General features: G+C 48.5%; 1 protein-coding gene across 6 annotated transcripts in view; it reads right to left on the reverse strand.

Annotated features, from left to right (window-relative positions):
* GBF1 (golgi brefeldin A resistant guanine nucleotide exchange factor 1) overlaps positions 1 to 23,010 on the reverse strand; it is a 2,509,897-nt gene that overhangs the window by 2,259,331 nt on the left and 227,556 nt on the right. For all 6 annotated transcript variants that reach the window (XM_086922141.1, XM_086922138.1, XM_086922142.1 and 3 more), the window contains exons 6-7: positions 17,747 to 17,855; positions 8,113 to 8,173 (exon numbers count right to left, since the gene is read on the reverse strand). In XM_086922141.1, the coding sequence (XP_086778267.1) occupies positions 8,113 to 8,173; positions 17,747 to 17,855 (170 nt within the window). The remainder of the gene's footprint in view (positions 1 to 8,112; positions 8,174 to 17,746; positions 17,856 to 23,010) is intronic.

A 23,010-nucleotide genomic window follows, 5' to 3' on the forward strand; every position in this document is an offset into this window, starting at 1 on the left:
AATTAATAGCCAAATTAACTACTCTGACGAAAGGGTTGTAGATAATGCACTATATCTCGGCGTCAATATCACCTCAAATTTAAATAATTTAGTGAGCCTGAATTTGAATCCACTTTTAAAACAGACAGAAAAAAGTTTAATCAGTTTGCATAATTTACATCCAACGATTATCGGAAGATGTAATCTTATTAAAATGCTATTTGTTCCTAAATTTTTGTACTTTTTTCGCACAATTTGTATAAACTTCGACCCATTGATTTTTAAAGCTATAGATAACATCTTTACTCGTTTTATCTGGGGATATGGAAGAACACGTAGAGCCCAAAGATTCATCACCTTACCAAGGGAAAGAGGTGGTCTGGCGTTGCCCAACTTTAAAATTTATTGGTGGGCTACTATTCTCAAATATAGTAGAGTGCTCTTTACCCCCAAGCAGGAGTCTAATCCAGACTGGTCTGTCCCAACCCCACAGGAACTTATTCTTGGCAATGAGGCAAGTGACCATCTGTGGAGGTTAACATATGATTGCCATTTTAAAAAAAGTGCGCTTTAAAACACTTAAAGGTATTTATACCATCTGGAAACACGTCCGAAAACTCTTGGGGCTCGGTAGGTTCTCCTATTGTACTACTCTAGATAGAAATACTAATCTCAGGGAGATTTTTACTGATCCCTGTATGATGAGATGGGTCAGATTGGGAATTTCACAATTCGGCTCGCTGTATGATTTAACGGGCTTCCGTTCATTCGAATCCTTAAAAACTAAATTTGGGTTAGAATCTCAAGATTTTTATAAATATCTACAAGTCAGGGATCTTATTTTAAAAAAGGGGGGTGGCAGTGTGGCCTTGGAGAAAACTCTGTTTGGGATAACATTAGGGATAACATTAAGATGATGTACGCGTTTAGTAACCAATGTGGCCTGTATGGGGGGGTATTTTATTGGGGGGGGGGGATTAAACTGTTAAAAAATTATAATAAAGTAATAAAGAATTGTTTTAATACAAAAAAAACAGCCACCTAACAAAAACAATATTGCAAATGCTACTTACCAGTATGCATCTGTTCTTGGCATGTAGGGCTGCTGACATTCATATCTGTGCATAGATCGCCACCTAGTGTTGGGTCCGGATGATTGCACATTGTTGTCCTGGAAGAGTCTTCGAAGTATCACGAGATAGGTGGCTCCTCCCCTGGACTACAGTGCGCATGGGCATCGCCTCCATCCCCAGATTGTTTTTAGCCATTGGCAGAGATGGAGTGAAGAATGTGAGTGATGACCATGCTATGAGCATATGTATATATATGAATGAATACTGCAGCTGCTACAGGCGCCGGGGAGGAGGGTGGGCGATATGAATGTCAGCAGCCCTACATGCCAAGAACAGATGCATACTGGTAAGTAGCATTTGCAGTTCGAGGCATGTGGGCTGCTGAATTCATATCTGTGCATAGAATACATAGCAGTCCCTCCATTAGCGGCGGCCGCCCGTGCCAGCTGCAGCAGTCTGAAAAAGTGTTTTTAGAACAGCCTGACCAACAGCTGCCTGCTGTTTGGAATGCACGTCTACACAGTAGTGTTTAGTGAAAGTATGTGTGGTAGACCATGTGGCTGCTCTACAGATATCTTCTAAGGGAATGTTACCTAGGAAAGCCATAGAGGCCCCCAACTTCCTGGTGGAGTGGGCCCTCGGTGGGATAGTGAGAGTGCGCTTAGCTTTAGCGTAACAGATTTGAATGCACTTTACTATCCACCTAGCGATCCCCGCTTTGGAGATAGCGTTTCCCTTGTGGTGTGTGGCAAAAGCAACAAAAAGCTGCTTTGTTTTGCGAAAATCTTTTGTCCTGTCTACATAGTACATCAAGGCCTTCTTAACATCAAGGGTGTGGAGCATGCGCTCCGCCAGCGTCTCTGGGTTTTGGAAAAACACCGGCAATTCAATTGTCTGGTTTATGTGGAATTGTGATACCACTTTGGGTAGGAATTTAGGGTTAGTGCGGAGCACCACCCTGTTAGCATGTACCTGGAAGAAAGGTTCTTGGATGGTGAGCGCCTGCAGCTCGCTAACCCTCCGTAGCGATGTAATTGCTACTAAGAACGTAACCTTCCAAGTCAGAAACTGAAGCTCACAAGAGTGCAGTGGCTCAAAGGGAGGACCCATCAGCCTCGTAAGAACCACATTGAGGTTCCATTCTGGAGCTGGTGGGGTCCTTGGTGGAATGACCCTTTTGAGTCCTTCCAGAAAGGCCTTGATAGCAGGGACCTTAAAGAGTGACAGGTGTTGCCTATTCTGGAGGTATGCTGCCATAGCAGACAGGTGAATGCGGATGGAAGAATACGCTAGATTGCATTGATACAGGTGGAAAAGGTAACAAATGATGTTTTGAATGGAAGCATCTAGGGGGTCAATATTGTGGTTAGCACAGTAGATGACAAACCTCTTCCATTTAGCCGCATAACAAGCTCTAGTAGTGGGCTTCCTTGCCTCCCGAATGATGTTCATGCAATCGGGAGGAAGATTGAGGTAGCCAAACTCTAGGACTTCAGGAGCCAGATCGCCAGGTTGAGCTGTTGCGGATCTGGGTGCTGAATGTCGCCATGGCTCTGCGTCAGAAGGCTGGGTGTGAGATGAAGCCTTTGATGCGGCACCACGGACAGTTCTAGAAACGTGGTGTACCATGGTTGGCGAGCCCACGTCGGAGCAACCAGGATGAGAGTCATCGAGTGCTGCCTGAGCTTGCGTGCCACCAGCGGTATCAGAGGTGCTGGGGGAAAAGCGTACGCAAATCTGCCTGACCAGTTCATCCACATCGCATTGCCCTGTGATTGCGGGTGTGGGAACCTGGCGGCGAAGCTTTGGCATTTTGCGTTCTCCTTTGTGGCGAACAGGTCTATCTCTGGATGACCCCACCTTTGGAAGTACGGTTGGAGTACTGATGGATGTATCTCCCACTCGTGCATTTGATGGCTGTGCCTGCTGAGCAGATCCGCCATCTGATTGTCCTTGCCCGGGAGATGCTCTGCCATGAGGAAGATGTTCCTCTGAATGGCCCACTTCCACATGCTCTGAGCCAGATGAGACAGCTGTGGAGAGTGTGTGCCTCCCTGCTTCTGAATGTAGTACATGGCTGTCATGTTGTCCGTCCGGATCAACACGACCTTGTTGCACAGATGTACTTTGAACGCCTTCAAGGCCATGAAGATCGCCATCAGTTCCAACACATTGATGTGCATCTTCCTTTGCTGTAGTGTCCAGAGTCCCTGCACCGTGTACTGGAGTACATGCGCTCCCCATCCCTGGAGAGAGGCGTCCGTCGTCAGGATAATCTGTGGCACAGGCTCTTGGAATGGTCGGCCCTTGCAAAGGTTGTGTGGGTTCCACCAATGCAGAGAGTTGTATGCCCGACCGCTCACCAACACTAGGTCTGTCAGTTGCCCATGAGCCTGAGTCCACTGACGTGCAAGGCACTCCTGAAGCGGACGCATATGTAGTCTCGCGTGCGGGACAATGGAGATGCAGGAGGCCATCATGCCTATCAACTGCATGAACACCTTCGCTGGAAGCGAGTGTTGAGGTCTGAACCGCTGGATCACCGCCTGGATACTGGCGATTCTCACTGAATTTGGCTGCGCAGTGGCTGCCAGAGTGTTTATTGTCGCGCCCAGATACTGTCGCACGTGGGCGGGCTGGAGATGGGACTTTGGATAGTTCAGAGAGAATCCCAGATCGTGCAGGAGATGAATGGTGCGCGACACATGGTCGACGCACTGTCGTTCTGTCCTTGCCTGAATGAGCCAGTCGTCCAGGTAGGGAAAGACGTGGACGTTCTGGCGACGGAGATGCGCCGCCACAGTTGCTAGGCACTTTGTAAATACCCTTGGTGCCGTGGTGACCCCGAACGGCAGAACCCTGAACTGGTAATGCTGGTCTAAAATTGTGAATCTGAGATACTTCCTGTGGGAAGGATGCAGGGGGATATGAAAATAGGCATCTTTCAGATCCAGCGTAGCCAGGAAGTCCCCATGCTGAAGCAGGGGAAGCACCTGCTGCAACGTGAGCATATGGAAGTGCTCCGAGAGGATGTACCAGTTTAGGGGCCTGAGGTCCAGGATTGGCCTGAGGGATCCGTCCTTTTTGGGAATCAGAAAATACAGGGAGTAAACCCCTGTTCCCCGCTCTTGCAATGGAACAAGCTCTATCGCCCCTTTTTGCAGCATGACTAGAACTTCTTGCTGCAACAAGGTCAAGTGCTCGCCTGACATAGGACGGCTCCTTGGGGGTATGTCCGGTGGAATGGAAGTAAGCTCTAGACAGTACCCGTACTGGATAAGAGACCTCACCCACCTGTCCGTGGTGATGGACTTCCACGCCGGCAGGAACTGCTGGAGTCTCCCCCCGACCGGTGTTGTATGGTCGGGGGGCAGTGACAAGACGTCACTGTTTGTTGGTGGTGGTGGACCTGGAGCTATTGTTTCCACGTCCCCTGCCTTTGACGTTATTGCCTATGTAACCACCTCTACCCTTGTTGTTGTACGAGGTTTGGGTGTTACTCTTGTAATATTGTGTGGACTGGGATGCCTGTCCCCTTGAGGTGCCTCTGGAAGTTGAGCGGCGAAAGGAACCACTCCGAAACTGCTGACTTTGTAAAGCCCCCATAGACTTGGCAGTTTCCGTATCTTTTTTCATTTTCTCCAGGGTGGCATCCACCTCAGGGCCAAACAGGTGGTCAGGATTCACTGTTTGATTCAGTATTGTAGTTTGGATGTCGGGTTTGAACCCTGAAATTCTAAGCCAGGCATGGCGTCTAAGCAACACACTGGTATTGATAGCACTGGAGGCTGTTTCTGCCACATCCAGTGCACATTTGATGGATGCATTCGTAATGAGTTTTCCTTCCTGAATCAGCATCTCTCCTGCCTCCTTGTATTGGTCAGGAAAGTGTTGCAGTATGGCCTCTAAGGTGTCATAATGGGCCCTATCATAACGTGCAAGTAGGGCTTGTGTGTTAGATATTCTCCAGATATTAGCTGCCTGTGCAGCAATCCGTTTGCCTGAGGCCTCAAAGATCTTGGACTCTTTGTCTGGGGGAGGAGCGTCACCAGTAGTTTGAGAGTTCGCCCTCTTCCGAGCGTTGGAAACAACCAAGGAGTCCAATGGCAAGTGTCCCTTGATATATGTAGGATCCGTGGGCGCTGCCTTATATTTCCTGTCGATGCGAGGGTTGACCACACGCGCCCGGGTGGGCTCCTTGAAGACCTCCGTTGCATGTTTAAGCACCCCTTTAAGCATCGGCAGCGTCTTGACTGACTTTTCAGCTACAGAGAAAGTGTCAAACAAGAAGTCCACATCCACGGGGTCCGAGTGCAGCTCGACGTCGTGGTTAGCCGCAGCTCTCTCGGTCAGAGCGTTAAAGGCCGCTGAGTCCTCAGTCGGGGACGTATTCGCCGCAAAAAGTTGCGCGTCCTGGCCCGACTGCGGGTCCTCTGGGTCGCCTCCGGCTGACCAAGGTTCGTGCTCCTCCTCCGGATCCGAGTACGCCGGATAGTTGTACTCGGCGTCTTCCTCGTCCGCATCGCCTGCGGCGGAATGCGTTGGCGAGTGTCCTAGGGCTTGTGGGGACACAGGTTCCACCAGCGCCGAAGAGTCCGCAGAGTCCCTTTTGTTTTTGAGAGGGATCTTAAAATGTTCCAACGCCGGCTCCGTCGTGATCTTCCTCTTGAGGAGAGACAGTTTCCCGGTGTTGGCGTCGATGATTACCTCACGACGTTCCTCTTCAGCAAGCGGTTGGAGCCGAAGCTTCGACACCACCAAGGCAGCTTTCGGTGCCAATACCTCCTTCGAGGGTCCGCCCCGTTTTGGCGCGAAGGCCTTCGGTGCCCACTTGGGAGGAAAGGTGAAACGGATAGGCGTTTGCTCCTTCGCAGGCTTAGGCGTGAGCTTAGGCGTCACAGCGCCCGAAGCGGGAACCACACTGTCCTTTCGTATCCGCTGCAGGGATTCCGCCACCTTCTTCGTCAAGGCCTGAGAGGGCTTGACCGGCTCGAGCGACTTCTCAGCATCGAGAGCCTGATCACCCGCAGGCACCTTCTTCAGGGCCGACGCCCCATGTCTATGTGCGTCGTCGCCCTGACGCTTCTTCGGAGCCGTCTTCGGGTCCACAACCCCTTTCGGAGCCGACGCAGCCGCGTCGGACGATTTCGCCTTCGGCACCGACCCCGAGGGCTTCGGGTCGGCCATCTTGGCCTGGCTCTTCGAGTCGGCCATTTTGATTTTCTTGGAAGTTGACGCCTCCAGAACCTTCTTCACCAGCGCAACTTTCACTTTCGGTTTCGCATCCGAGGGTGCGTGACCAGTTGGCTTCACTTTCGTTTTCTTCAACGTAAGTGGCGTCTCATAAATGTCCGTGACCGGGCCCGGAGGCGGGGACGTAGGACTCATAATTAGATCTTGGGTAAGGCCTGAAGGCGATCCCTCAACCTGGGCCGTATGAAGGGGAATAACCCCCGAGTCTGGTTGGGGATGCTCCTCCTCCGAGCTATCTCCCATAGTGGCAAAAGCCTGATCGTCGTCCCCTACCTCGTCGGTGACTTCGTCAAAGTTCTCCTCACCCGCGTCGTAGGTCTCCCCCTTCGGACGCGGGACTAGAGCCCGAACCTTGCCCGTCGTCTTCTCCCTCGACAGATTCCTGGAATATGTCGTCTGGTGGGGGCGCCGCAGTCGATAACTTAGCCTGGAGCCTATGGGCCCGACGAATCTTCAAAGTCTTCTTGCACCGGAATTTCGAACACGCCATGCAGCTGTCTTCGTGGTGATCCGGTGACAAGCATGTATTGCACACAGGGTGCACGTCGAGGTGTGAATATTTTGAGTTACACACCGGGCACTTCTTAAACGGAGTTCGCTCCATAGCAAAAGTGTAGGCCCGTCCGCGCCGAAAGCACGTGGAAGGGCAGCAAGAGATCGGAGCTGAGAGTCAGAAAAGAAACTCGTACGCAACTATACCGACGCCCAGCCTAGAGACCTTTTGGTCTCGATTAGAAGTTGAACAACTATCGGTTCCGACAGAGGGAACCGAAACACATCCGAACCCAATGGCGGAAAAAAACAATCTGGGGATGGAGGCGATGCCCATGCGCACTGTAGTCCAGGGGAGGAGCCACCTATCTCGTGATACTTCGAAGACTCTTCCAGGGCAACAATGTGCAATCATCCGGACCCAACACTAGGTGGCGATCTATGCACAGATATGAATTCAGCAGCCCACATGCCTCGAACATAGTGTGAATTATTTGTAGACTTGTTAAAAATTCATGTACATAATTCTAAAAGAATGAAAGGATAACTGTCGTAATCATTCTTGCTTTTCAGTTACTCTTTAGCAACAACTATTGAGCTGAATATTTTGATTAGTTTTGATAACCATCATCCATAAAACAAAGTGAAATATATTAATTCACAGTTCATACCGGATCCAGTTATTGTGCAGCTGCATATTCATTAATTGTTTTTTTATGCAATGCTGATTGCTGGCCTATTCATCCCAAAGAAAATGAAAGACTGCAGAGCCCCAACTATTCAGTAATGGTACGAATAATTCAATGATGTTTATAAAGTAGAACTGCAGAGAGCAGAGGTACTTTATGTGAGTGTAATCACAGGCAGATCTTTTTTTACTACTTTTTTTTAGGAATTTAGGCTTACAAGGCACATTTATCATCAGTTCTATTTATTAATAACAACACTTCCTGTCAGAAGCAGGGCCATATTTACACATTGTATAAAAAAAGCGCAAACAGTGGCATTTAGTATGGACAATCAAGATATTCACTGGTGACTATTCCCCATATCTGGGTGGGTATGGCATACATTTGGAACTATTGGTGGCTTTGAGGACTCACCATCCCGTTAAAAGAATACTGCTGTACTTGGCACAAAAGTCTTTTTCATAGATGTCAGTGCATATAGCAACACCAACTTGATAACAATAACCTTCATTTTTTTTTTTACAATTGTCAAAGAAACTTTGCTTGTGGACTCAGTAGAAGAGCAGAATATGAAATTCCTAACAGGCAGTGTAAGCAAGACTGGGGCACTCACATGAAAGATTTACCTTGAGAAGAGCAGTTGCACCATGTCAACCAGTGTGTGCTCAGCAGATTTTCTCAATAACTCTGCAAAGACAAAACAAATAAGATAGGTGTCATTATGATGTGTGTGGTATCAAGTGGCTCCTCTCAAACTGTTCAGAACAAGTCTAATTTATATAAGATTATGGTAAAAATGTTAAAACAACAGCAGCTCAATGCTACAATGCTACGAAGCTGCCCCGGGACGTACCCACGGTCCCTTCGCCTGCCACTCCTGCAAATTTACCAGCGTCAAGACCCATAACACATCTACTAACCCCAAATACAGCTCCGACTCTAACCACCTGAAGTGCATCCTGCTGAACACCCGCTCGGTCCACAGACACGCCACTGAACTCTGGGATCTACTCAACACTACATCACCGGACGTCGCCTTCCTTACCGAAACATGGATGAACGCATCATCAACACCCCACATCGCCAATGCCATCCCGGACAATTACAAGATCATTCGAAAAGACCGCACCGTCCAAACAGGAGGAGGCATCGCCATCGTCCACAAGAGCACCATCAAAATCACGACCAGCTCCGACGATAACCTTACAACCGCCGAACACCTCCACTTCCAGATCCACACCGACCCTAGGACCACACTCAGAGGCACCCTCATCTACAGGCCTTCAGGAACCCGTAAACAATTCAGCGAAGACATCACTGACTTCATCAGTCCACATGCCGTCGCCTCCGGGAACTACATTCTACTAGGAGACCTCAACTTCCACCTGGAAAAGAAAAAAGACAGCAACATCACCACCCTTCTTGACAACCTGGCCAATCTCGGCCTCAAACAACTTGTTGACACCCCCACCCATGTAGCCCGACATGCGCTCGACCCAATCTTCACCTCCAGCAAACACATCTCCTTCGATCGCACCACAGCTCTCCATTGGACGGACCATTGTTGTGTTCACTTCAGCTACAAAACCACCTGGATCCACAACCCCCCACAACCTATCCCTCGAAGAAAATGGAACAAAATCACCACCGACCAACTCCTCACATCGCTCAACCAAAACCCACCCACCCTCTCATCGGACCCAAACCAAGCTGCCATCAAATTCAAACAATGGATCACTCACAGCGCTGACGAATTAGCACCCTTGAAAAACCATCACACCAAACAAAACAGCATAATGGCCCCCTGGTTCAACGATGACCTTAAGAAATCCAAGAAGCTATGCCGAACTCTCGAGAAAACATGGAGAAAAAACCCAACCACCGACAACATGACCACCTTCAAGGCAGCCACCCGCAAACACCACCAGCTGATTCGAGCCACCAAGAAATCAGCATTTAAGAATCGACTCGACAACAACGCCCATAACAGCAAGGAACTATTCAACATCGTCAAAGAATGCAAATGCTACTTACCAGTATGCATCTGTTCTTGGCATGTAGGGCTGCTGACATTCATATCTGTGCATAGATCGCCACCTAGTGTTGGGTCCGGATAATTGCACATTGTTGTCCTGGAAGAGTCTTCGAAGTATCACGAGATAGGTGGCTCCTCCCCTGGACTACAGTGCGCATGGGCATCGCCTCCATCCCCAGATTGTTTTTAGCCATTGGCAGAGATGGAGTGAAGAATGTGAGTGATGACCATGCTATGAGCATATGTATATATATGAATGAATACTGCAGCTGCTACAGGCGCCGGGGAGGAGGGTGGGCGATATGAATGTCAGCAGCCCTACATGCCAAGAACAGATGCATACTGGTAAGTAGCATTTGCAGTTCGAGGCATGTGGGCTGCTGAATTCATATCTGTGCATAGAATACATAGCAGTCCCTCCATTATCGGCGGCCGCCCGTGCCAGCTGCAGCGGTCTGAAAAAGTGTTTTTAGAACAGCTTGACCAACAGCTGCCTGCTGTTTGGAATGCACGTCTACACAGTAGTGCTTAGTGAAAGTATGTGTGGTAGACCATGTGGCTGCTCTACAGATATCTTCTAAGGGAATGTTACCTAGGAAAGCCATAGAGGCCCCCAGCTTCCTGGTGGAGAGGGCCCTCGGTGGGATAGTGAGGGTGCGTTTAGCTTTAGCGTAACAGATCTGAATGCATTTTACTATCCACCTAGCAATCCCTGCTTTTGAGATAGCGTTTCCCTTGTGGTGTGTGGCAAAAGCAACAAAAAGCTGCTTGGTTTTGCGAAAATCTTTTGTTCTGTCTACATAATACATCAAGGCCCTCTTAACATCAAGGGTGTGGAGCATGCGCTCCGCCAGCGTCTCCGGGTTTTGGAAAAACACCGGCAATTCAATTGTCTGGTTTAAGTGGAAGTGGGATACCACTTTGGGTAGGAATTTAGGGTTAGTGCGGAGCACCACCCTGTTAGCATGTACCTGGAAGAAAGGTTCTTGGATGGTGAGCGCCTGCAGCTCGCTAACCCTCCGTAGCGATGTAATTGCTACTAAGAACGCAACCTTCCAAGTCAGAAACTGAAGCTCACAAGAGTGCAGTGGCTCAAAGGGAGGACCCATCAGCCTCGTAAGAACCACATTGAGGTTCCATTCTGGAGCTGGTGGGGTCCTTGGTGGAATGACCCTTTTGAGTCCTTCCAGAAAGGCCTTGATAGCAGGGACCTTGAAGAGTGACAGGTGTTGCCTATTCTGGAGGTATGCTGCCATAGCAGACAGGTGAATGCGGATGGAAGAGTATGCCAGATTGCATTGATACAGGTGGAAAAGATAGCAAATGATGTTTTGAATGGAAGCATCTAGAGGGTCAATATTGTGGTTAGCACAGTAGATGACAAACCTCTTCCATTTAGCCGCATAACAAGCTCTGGTAGTGGGCTTCCTTGCCTCCCGAATGATGTTCATGCAATCGGGAGGAAGATTGAGGTAGCCAAACTCTAGGACATCAGGAGCCAGATCGCCAGGTTGAGCTGTTGCGGATCTGGGTGCTGAATGTCGCCATGGCTCTGCGTCAGAAGGCTGGGAGTGAGATGAAGCCTTTGATGCGGCACCACGGACAGTTCTAGAAACGTGGTGTACCATGGTTGGCGAGCCCACGTTGGAGCAACCAGGATGAGAGTCATCGAGTGCTGCCTGAGCTTGCGTGCCACCAGCGGTATCAGAGGTGCTGGGGGAAAAGCGTACGCAAATCTGCCTGACCAGTTCATCCACATCGCATTGCCCTGTGACTGGGGGTGTGGGAATCTGGCGGCGAAGCTTTGGCATTTTGCGTTCCCCTTTGTGGCGAACAGGTCTATCTCTGGATGACCCCACCTTTGGAAGTACGGTTGGAGTACTGATGGATGTATCTCCCACTCGTGCATCTGATGGCTGTGCCTGCTGAGCAGATCCGCCATTTGATTGTCCTTGCCCGGGAGATGCTCTGCCATGAGGAAGATGTTCCTCTGAATGGCCCACTTCCACATGCTCTGAGCCAGATGAGACAGCTGTGGAGAGTGTGTGCCTCCCTGCTTCTGAATGTAGTACATGGCCGTCATGTTGTCCGTCCGGATCAACACGACTTTGTTGCACAGATGTACTTTGAACGCCTTCAAGGCCATGAAGATTGCCATCAGTTCCAACACATTGATGTGCATCTTCCTTTGCTGTAGTGTCCATAGTCCCTGCACTGTGTACTGGAGTACATGCGCTCCCCATCCCTGGAGAGAGGCGTCCGTCGTCAGGATAATCTGTGGGACAGGCTCTTGGAATGGTCGGCCCTTGCAAAGGTTGTGTGGATTCCACCAATGCAGAGAGTTGTATGCCCGACCGCTCACCAACACTAGGTCTGTCAGTTGCCCATGAGCCTGAGTCCACTGACGTGCAAGGCACTCCTGAAGCGGACGCATATGTAGTCTCGCGTGCGGGACAATGGAGATGCAGGAGGCCATCATGCCTATCAACTGCATGAACACCTTCGCTGGAAGCGAGTGTTGGGGTCTGAATCGTTGGATCAGCGCCTGGATACTGGCGATTCTCACTGAATTTGGCTGCGCGGTGGCTGCCAGAGTGTTGATTGTCGCGCCCAGGTACTGTCGCACGTGGGCGGGCTGGAGATGGGACTTTGGGTAGTTCAGAGAGAATCCCAGATCGTGCAGGAGATGAATGGTGCGTGACACGTGGTCGACGCACTGCTGTTCTGTCCTTGCTTGAATGAGCCAGTCGTCCAGGTAGGGAAAGACGTGGACGTGCTGGCGACGGAGATGCGCTGCCACAGTCGCTAGGCACTTGGTAAACACTCTCGGTGCCGTGGTGACCCCGAACGGCAGAACCTTGAACTGGTAATGCTGGTCTAAGATCGTGAATCTGAGATACTTCCTGTGGGAAGGATGCAGGGGGATATGAAAATAGGCATCTTTCAGATCCAGCGTAGCCAGGAAGTCCCCCTGTTGAAGCAGGGGAAGCACCTGCTGCAACGTGAGCATATGGAAGTGCTCCGAGAGGATGTATCAGTTCAGGGGCCTGAGGTCCAGGATCGGCCTGAGGGATCCGTCCTTCTTGGAAATCAGAAAATACAGGGAGTAAACCCCTGTTCCCCGCTCTTGCAATGGAACGAGCTCTATCGCCCCTTTTTGCAGCATGACTAGAACTTCTTGCTGCAACAAGGTCAAGTGCTCGCCTGACATAGGACGGCTCCTTGGGGGTATGTCCGGTGGAATGGACGTAAGCTCTAGACAGTACCCGTACTGGATAATAGACCTCACCCACCTGTCCGTGGTGATGGTTTTCCACGCCGGCAGGAACTGCTGGAGTCTCCCCCCGACCGGTGTTGCATGGTCGGGGGGCAGTGACAAGACGTCACTGTTTGTTGGTGGTGGTGGACCTGGAACTATTGTTTCCACGTCCCCTGCCCTTGACATTATTGCCTCTGTAACCACCTCGACCCTTGTTGTTATACGAGGCTTGGGTGTTACTTTTGTAATATTGGGTTGACTGGGACGCCTGTCCCCTCGAGGTGCCTCTGGAGTTTGAGCGGCGAAAGGAACCACTCCTAAACTGCTGACTTTGTAGAGCCCCCATAGACTTGGCAGTTTCCGTATCTTTTTTCATTTTCTCCAGTGTGGCATCCACCTCAGGGCCAAACAGGTGGTCAGGATTCACTGTTTGATTGAGGATCGTAGTTTGGATGTCGGGTTTGAACCCCGAAATTCTAAGCCAGGCATGGCGTCGAAGCAGCACACTGGTATTGATAGCCCTGGAGGCTGTGTCTGCCACATCCAGTGCACATTTGATGAATGCATTCGTAATGAGTTTACCCTCCTGAATGAGCATCTCCCCCGCCTCCTTGTATTGGTCAGGCAAGTGTTGCAGTATGGCCTCTAATGTGTCATAATGGGCCCTATCATAACGTGCAAGTAATGCTTGGGTGTTAGATATTCTCCAGATATTAGCTGCCTGTGCAGCAATTCGTTTGCCTGAGGCCTCAAAGATCTTGGACTCTTTGTCCGGGGGAGGAGCGTCACCAGTAGTTTGAGAGTTCGCCCTCTTCCGAGCGTTGGAAACAACCAAGGAGTCCAATGGCAAGTGTCCCTTGATATATGTAGGATCCGTGGGCGCTGCCTTATATTTCCTGTCGATGCGAGGGTTGACCACACGCGCTCGGGTGGGCTCCTTGAAAACCTCTGTTGCATGTTTCAGCACTCCCTTAAGCATCGGTAGTGTTTTGACAGACTTTTCGGCTACCGAGAAGGTGTCGAACAAGAAGTCCACATCCACGGGGTCCGAGTGCAGCTCGACGTCATGGTTAGCAGCAGCTCTCTCTATCAGAGCATTGAAGGCAGCCGAGTCCTCAAACGGGGTCGTCTTGGCCGCGAAGAGTTGAGTGTCCTGAGCCGACTGCGGGTCCTCCGTGTCGCCTCCGGCGGACCACGGTACGTGCTCCTCCTCCGGATCCGAGTACGCCGGATAGTTGTACTCGTCACCTTCCTCGTCCGCATCGGCTGCAGCGGAATGCGTCGGCGAGTGTCCTAGGGTTTGCGGGGACACAGGTTCCACCAAAGCCGGAGAGTCCTCGGAGTCCCTTTTGTTTTTGAGAGGAATCTTAAAGGGTTCCAACGTCGGCTCCGTCGTGATCTTCCGTTTGAGGAGCGACAGCTTTCCGGTGTTGGCGTCGATTATTACCGCACGACGTTCCTCTTCCGCAAGCGGCTGGAGACGCAGCTTCGACACCGCCAAGGCAGCCTTCGGCGTTAACACCTCCATCGAGGGTCCGCCCTGTTTCGGTGCGAAGGCCTTCGGCGCCGACTTGGGCGGCAGGGTGAAACGGATAGGCGTTTGCTCCCTCGCAGGCTTAGGCGTCGGCTTAGGCGCACTGGTGTCCTGTGCGGGAACCACACTGGCCTTTCGAATCCGCTGCAAGGATTCCGCTACCTTCTTTGTCCAGGCCGGAGAGGGCTGGGCCGGTTCGAGCGACCCCTCATCTTCGAGAGCCTGTGCGCCGGCAGGCACCGTCTTCGGGGCCGACGCCCCCTGCCTATGCGCGTCGTCGCCCTGACGCTTCTTCGAAGCAGTCTTCGGGTCCGCGACCCCTTTCGGCGCCGACGCAGCCGCGTCGGAGGACTTCGCCTTCGGCGCCGACCCCGAGGGCTTCGGGTCGGCCATTTTGGCGTGGCTCTTCAAGTCGGCCATTTTGGTTTTCTTGGAAGTTGACACCTCCAGAACCTTCTTCACCTGCGCCACTTTCACTTTCGGTTTTGCATCCGAGGATGCGTGACCAGTTGGCTTCACTTTCGTTTTCTTCGACGTAAGTGATGGTTCATAAGTGTCCGTGACCGGGCCCGGAGGCGGGGACGTAGGACTCATAGTTAGATCTTGGGTAAGGCCCGAAGGCGATCCCTCGACCTGGGTCGTATGAAGGGGAACAACCCCTGAGTCAGGTTGGGGATGCTCTTCCTCCGAGCTATCTCCCATCGTGGTAAAAGTTTGTTCGTCGTCCCCTACCTCGTCGGTGACTTCGTCAAAGTTCTCCTCACCCGCGTCGTAGGCCTCTCCCTCGGATGCGGGATTAGAGTCCGAACCTTGCACGTCGTCTTCTCCCTCGACATATTCTTGGAAAATGTTGTCAGGCGGGGGCGCCGTGGCCGATAACCTAGCCTGGAGCCTATTGGCCCGACGAATCTTTAAAGTCTTCTTGCTCCTGAATTTCGAACACGCCATGCAGGTGTCCTCGCGGTGATCCGGCGACAAGCAGGTATTGCACACCGGGTGCACGTCGAGGTGCGAGTATTTAGAGTGACACAACGGGCACTTCTTAAACGGAGTTCACTCCATAGCAAGAGTGTAGTACAGGCCCGACCGCGCCGAAAGCACGTGGAAGGGCAGCAAGAGATCGGAGCTGAGAGTCAGAAAGAAACCCGTACGCAACTATACCGACGCCCAGCCTAAAGACCTTTTGGTCTCGAGTAGAAGTTGAACAACTATCGGTTCTGACAGAGGGAACCGAAACACATCCGAACCCAATGGCGGAAAAAAACAATCTGGGGATGGAGGCGATGCCCATGCGCACTGTAGTCCAGGGGAGGAGCCACCTATCTCGTGATACTTCGAAGACTCTTCCAGGACAACAATGTGCAATCATCCGGACCCAACACTAGGTGGCGATCTATGCACAGATATGAATTCAGCAGCCCACATGCCTCGAACTTCACCAACCCCACCGCAGCCTCAAACGACATCACTCCCTCCCAAGACCTCTGCGACTCATTATCCTCCTTCTTCTATAACAAAATTACCGACATACATAACAGCTTCGAAAACAGCTCCAACAAACAATCCTCTCCACCCCCCTCAGAACCCAAACCGCCCTCTAACAACCTCAGCGCCTGGAACCCAATCACTACTGAAGACACCATCCGCCTAATGAATTCCATCCACTCTGGCTCGCCAACCGACCCATGTCCCCACCACATCTTCAACAAAGCAGACTCCATCATCGCACCCCATCTCCGTGATATCATCAACTGCTCCTTCAATTCTGCTACCTTCCCGGAAAGTTGGAAACATGCCGAAGTCAGCGCCCTCCTGAAGAAACCCACAGCAGACCCCTCTGAACTTAAGAACTACCGCCCCATATCCCTCCTCCCTTTCCCGGCCAAAGTCATTGAGAAAGCAGTCAATAGCCAACTCGCCGCCTTCCTCGAATCTAACAACTCCCTCGATCCCTCACAGTCCGGCTTTCGAGCCAAACACAGCACCGAAACCGCCCTCATCGCAGCAACAGACGACATCCGAACACTACTGGACAACGGAGAAACAGTGGCCCTCATTCTACTCGACCTCTCCGCCGCCTTCGACACTGTCTCACAGCACCCTCATACAACGCCTCAACAACATCGGCATAAAAGGAAAAGCCTGGGACTGGATCATCTCGTTCCTTGCTGGGAGAACTCAGAGAGTCCAACTTCCCCCATTCAAATCAGAGGCCACCGAAGTCATTTGTGGAGTACCACAAGGATCATCACTCGGCCCCACCCTCTTCAACGTTTACATGAGTCCTCTCGCTTCCATAGCGCGTCAACACAACCTTAACATCATCTCCTACGCTGACGACACCCAGCTGATACTCACTTTCGCCAAAGACCCCAACACCGCCAAAACCAATCTTCATGCAGGCATGAAAGTAGCCATATGGATGAAAAACAGCCGCCTTAAACTTAACTCTGACAAAACGATAGTGCTCATCCTAGGATCATCCCCCTTTGCCTGGGACGACTCATGGTGGCCTTCGGATCTGGGCTCAGCACCCACACCCACAGACCACGCACGTAACCTAGGCTTCATCCTAGACTCCTCCCTCTCGATGACCAGACAAGTCAACGCCGTCTCATCCTCCTGTTTCAACGTACTTCGTATGCTCAAAAAAATCTTCCATTGGATCCCCACCGAGACAAGAAAGACCGTTACCCACGCACTGGTTACGAGTCGACTAGACTACGGAAACACCCTCTACGCCGGAATTGCAGCCAAACTACAGAAAAACTCCAACGCATGCAAAACGCATCGGCAAGACTCATTCTGGACATCCCTCGCCAAGATCACATTACCGGCCACCTGAAAGACCTCCACTGGCTTCCCGTCAACAAGAGAATAACATTCCGTCTCCTCACCCACGCACACAAGGCCCTCTACAAACTAGGGCCCGAATGCCTCAACACTCGACTATCCTTCTACACACCCACCCGCCAACTAAGATCCTCCAATCAAGGCCTCGCCGTAGTTCCGCGTATCCAAAGATCCACCATGGCAGGTAGATCCTTCTCCTACTTGGCGGCCAAGACCTGGAACTCACTCCCCACTCACCTCCGCCTCACTCAGAACCACATCTCCTTCAGAAAAGATCTTACAACCTGGCTATTCGATAACTAATGAACCCCCTCCCCAAGTGCCTTGAGACCCTCTGGGTGAGTAGTGCGCTATATAAATTCTTGAACTTGAACTTGATCCCTTAGTGGATGGACGGCAAAGAGGCACCAGGTGCTTGTATGGGGTTAATGTGGAAAAAAAAGAAATAGGTGAAAACTGTGGAGGCACAGAACACCAGTAAAAAAGGAATGAATAGAGAATTTGCTGCTGTTCTATATTTTTACATGGCACAAGGTTAGGCTGTAGAGGAAGGTTGCTTCAACAAGGAAGCCAACTTACCGCTGAGTCTCATTTCAAAACATATTCGAAAACAGGACTGCATGATCTCACACACAGACTCGTTCGTAAGATGTGCGCCTACTGGAGTGAGTAGAAGAGTCCGCAGCACCTGGATAGAACCAAATTAAGAGGTGAAGATATACACAAAATACAAATGCACTTTAGAATAAATGAGGCAAGTGAAATGACAACAAAATAAAAGTATGATTGCAGAGAGAAACTGGGTATGTCTACGAAGCTGGTTGACACGTTGTCATCATGTAGCTGCTAACCGTTTTCTTGAAACAGTGTCCAAGTCAAAGTTATAAACCTGAGAGTTTAATTAGATTAATTAAAAACAAAGCCAGAATGCAAAACGATGGAGTGAGGAGCCCAGCATGGGTAAATCAAGAAGTGTATAAAAGTTGGGTTACGCAGTAGACTAAAACAAAAAGAGAACTAGTCAAAAGTTAACAGAGGAAAAAAAATGGAAAAGGTTAAAAAAAAAAAAAAGGAAAAGGGGAAAATAAGAATTGGACATAGAACTGGATGTGAACGACTGTGGTGAATAACAAGCTGTTCATAAAAAATAATTTTAACATTTCACTCTGCAGAATATACATTAATTCCTCTGTCAAATACGCCTTTGCTTGAGTACCTGTCACTTTTCAAAGTTCTTGATCAAATCTCTACACAGATTGTTAAAGTTGTGTGCATCAGTGTCTTAAGTAAATTTACGTCTGTTGACAAAAGAGTTCTTGCGGGGTTTACAGTTCATGTCAGCAGTAAGGCCACTTGGGAACCGATGCTATAGATGTGGAAAGATATGCGTCACACTGGTAAACACTGAAACCCTCGAGTGAATATATAACTCTTGTTCAGTGTTTTGGACATAGAAAATTGGCATAACAAGAGTATTTAGTATCAATCACAGAAAATTCTCACAATAGGCCTTTGACCGTAAAATATCTCTCCAGGTTGTAACTTGCGAAATCTGTCCAGCGTAAAGGCAGGAGTACCATAGAGATGCCACATCTAGGAATTGTGATTCTTAGGTAAGATCTTACTAGCTCGCACAAGGATGGGAATTTAAGCCAGTCATAAGCAGGGTCATAGTATCTCCTCTGTGTTTTTTAAACTAAATGTATCAAACAGGGCTAACACAGCAGGCCTACTTTCTATCCCCTTTGCACAGAAACATAGGCAAAACAAGTAGTTCAGAATGAAAGAATAAATTACCTACCATCTGTAAGGCTCTTTCTGGTGGGTACTCCATCTAACAGATGATTCCTCACCTTTAGAATCTCACCGGGCGCCGGACACAATCACAGGATGTTTAAAGCAATGCTTCCTGTGCACCAGTGGGTAATGCCATAAGGTTCAGCAGTGATTTCATACTGCCATAGGAAGTGACGCAGCAGAGCTGTATATTAGCCCCACCTTAAACAATAGAAAGTGATGGGAGGATAACTACAATTTGTCTATCCACTAGAAGTTGCGTGGGGTAACTTTCCAACTAATCGTTTTTTGCTCACCATGTCACCTCAGACTGGACCCAGCCATATGCAAATAAGTTTTGATCCTGTTCCACTAGGAACAGTTCAAACCGAACTGCTGAGTCATTTTCTCCTACCCTAGAAATCAGGCAACCCAAAACTGGTTTTCCTTGGATTGGGGCATATCGGTTAGGTGTAGCGTGGTTCCTGGCACAGTGAGCACAGGACTGACATCTGGACAGATCCTTCCCACTTAGGGTGGTACATCAAAAATAAACAAGCATTTACAATGCAATAAGTCTCGCATTAGCAAAAGTTAGAGCTATTGGCATTGTTAATGACAAACCTTTTATTTATGTGTTGGTTTTGAAAACAGATAAATAAATGGCATTGTCATTTACAATGCTAATAGCATAATCTCTCGCAAATGCGAGACCTATTGCATTTGCAATGCAATAGGTCTCATATTTACACGAGATTGAGCTATTTACATTGCAAATAACAATGTGTTTTATTTATCTTTCAAAAACCAAAACCTAAATAAAAGGCATTGTCATTTACAATGCCATTAGCTCAAACTCGCGTAAATGCGAGACTTGTTGCGTTGCAAATGCTTGTTACAGCAGGGCTCAAACAGTAACAAATTGTCGAACACCAGCCATTTTGGAAGCTACCAACACAAGGGTGTCTGATTTCTGGCGAGTTATAAAACAATTACAGCCACATTGCTATGACCCTTTGATATCCCCAACCTGCCCAGGAGGCTTCAAAGGTTCCTACATTACAGTTTCTGGAGACTCAGCCTAAACACAAAAACACTTATATGGCACATCGGAAAGGAAAGGCGTCCCCTGCAGTGGCCTAGTAAGCAATGCCTTCGGCCCTGGCACTTTTTTATTTACAAATTAAGCACTAAATTACCAATACTTTGTGGGTGAAGTGGGATTAGAGAGGAATAAAAACAGTTACTGTAGTGCCTTTTTTAATACAACACTTTGAAGCATTTTTCTGCATATTAAATATCTGGTGATAGTTAAGCTTAGTAGCTGTAATGGCGCTCAATGTACTGACCCCTGTAAACATAAAAGGCTGAACTGATTTTTAGGAGAACCCATAACTTTCTTCCTGCCTCTTCTATGACATTTTGACCCTGCCCGCCTGTGTCACCGAGTCACAATGTTCTTGAGTGGTCAGTGTGTCCATGACTGTCTGATGGTTGCCTGCCTCTGACTGTTGTGTGTCTGCCTTTCCATCTTCCTGTCTTTTCTCTGACTGTGTGACCCTGTCTGTCTCTGCCGGTCACTGAGTCAGATTGTTGTTTTGTCAGCCTGCGTGTCCCATGACTGCCTGATGTTTCCTGCCTCTGACTGTTGTAGTGTGTCTGATGTTCAAGCTTTCTGTCTCTTATGACTGTGCGTGTCTGTCTGGACCTGCGGCAGATTGTTGTTTTGTGTCTGCCTTTCTGTCTTTCCCCCCCCTCTTCTATGACACTGTGATCCTGCCTGCCTCAGATGTGCAGGTAAAGCGCTATGTAAACCACAGGTTAGTTATCTTCCCAGAATGTGTCTCCGCCACTCCACTACTCTCAGGGAAAATGCTTTCATCCTGGACGGCAGGATGGCTCAGCGAGTTGAACGCAAGTTCCCAGCAAGTGAGGTGGTCTGTAGAGGGTCTGTGGATTCCAGAAGGCTGACTGAGTCTTCGTCTATCCGGCGTTGGGAAATTGAGACTTTTGCATTTACAGCGCTTTAAAACACAGACCCGTTGGTTTAAGCGCTACAAAACAAAAGTTGTTATATTAAAAAGGAAAGATACCCTGGCAAAGATGAAAAGGGTGATATAAATTTGACTCACTCCTTATGGTTAATTACAGTTGATGTACTTAGAGTGACTTCCTATCGCAAGAACTGTTGACACACATCAGTCCCTTTTGTCATCTTCTCTGGAGACTGGGCTGTGGGAGACCCGGGGGAATGAAATGAGGACAAAGTGACACATAGAGCGCCCTGAATGTGCACCGGAGGAGCTGTACTGCAGCAGCTGTATCTAAAACACTGCAGCGCGCGGCGCAAACAATGTAGGGTTAAAGAAAAGGATGAACAAAAGTTACTTACCTGTAAACTGTGGTTCTCCAGTATTGGTGTCTTTCATAGATTCACATGCTTGAATAAATCCCTGTCATCGAAGTGGGAGTCCCACGGTACATAAAATAGTAGTAAGAAACATATATACATATAGTACATATACATATGTAAATATATAAATAAAAATATATACATTAAAAAATATATATAAAGATATAACATTTTTCATAAAACTTCAAAGTACCGTAGAACAGCATTGACTCATAGAAAGCATTAAGGGAGTGTCACTTTACTAACATATCACTGTCATTATTTGGTCCATATTCCAGCCTATCAGGCTGTATCACCCTCTAGAACCTTCTCCTCAGAAGCTCAGGCCCTCACATTTTCGTAGCACAAGGGTGACCATAGAGTGCATGAAGAGAAGAGAGCCTCTGAGGGGAGGAAGGGTGGGTCGCATGTGAATCTATGAAAGACACCAATACTGGAAAACCACAGTTTACGGGTAAGTAACTTTTGTTTTTCTCCAGTATCAGGGTGTCTTTCATACATTCACATGCTTGAATAAGAATAGAAAGCAGTAAGCAATAACCAGAAAATGCAATCAAACAGCGACATATTGTTATAACACTTAAATATATATATATTCACTGAAAAAACCATAGGTTATAGACCATATATAGTTAGGGATTCGCATTTACAAAATCTTAATTTACTCGCACAAAACCATAGAAATTCGCATATATAGTTAGTTGCAATAACTATATATCGCGCACCCGCAATCCACTGCTGATGATGTCACATATTACATCATTCATGACATGGTCAGTGACATCACTGATGACATCACTGATGACATCTCAAATGACATCACTGATGAAATCACTGATAACATCTCAATTGACATTACTGATCACATCACTGATGATATCATTCATGTGATAATACGATGAACCTCTTCAGACTCTAATATAACCTTAGATACAATCAGTGTAAACAGACACTCACAGACTGTCACTCATCCATGGAGTTACTCACACACCTAGTCAGTCATGCAAAGAATCAATCACACATCCATTTCCTCAACTATACAGTTATACACACCTTACTTAATCAAACATATACTAACACATATTTACTCTCTTATACAATCCCTGATACAAGTTCACAATGATCCATACAGCCACTCACACATTCACTGGCTCTTATGCAGTTATTTATATATGTCAACTCTTACATGTACTGTATTTTACATATGTACTTACTTTGACATGTAGCACTGAGAAATCCATTCACTCACCAATACACTCATGCAGACAGTCAACCGCCCATACAGCTGTTTCCACATGCACTTTTGAACCCATACATATAGTGAATCAACTGCTCACACATCTATGCACAGGGTCACACACCTCCCAGCCACCCCCACACACACACTCACTCTCCCATACAAATACTTGGGCAACCAATCAATAACCCATATAGTTACTCATATAGCTACTGATCAACACATGCAGCAGTTTACAGAACAACAGATATAATGATGCACAAATTAAGACAGTTTAGTCACTAACCCATGTACTCAGTGAGACACATTTAATCATTCTCTCATACAGTCAGTCATGCACCTACTAAATCCTTCATCCAGACACTTATACATCCACTCATTCTTCAATATGTAAGACATATTTTAACTTTACAGAAA

The sequence above is a fragment of the Lissotriton vulgaris genome, chromosome 5 (genome assembly GCF_964263255.1).
Source record: "Lissotriton vulgaris chromosome 5, aLisVul1.2, whole genome shotgun sequence".
Taxonomy (NCBI): domain Eukaryota; kingdom Metazoa; phylum Chordata; class Amphibia; order Caudata; family Salamandridae; genus Lissotriton; species Lissotriton vulgaris.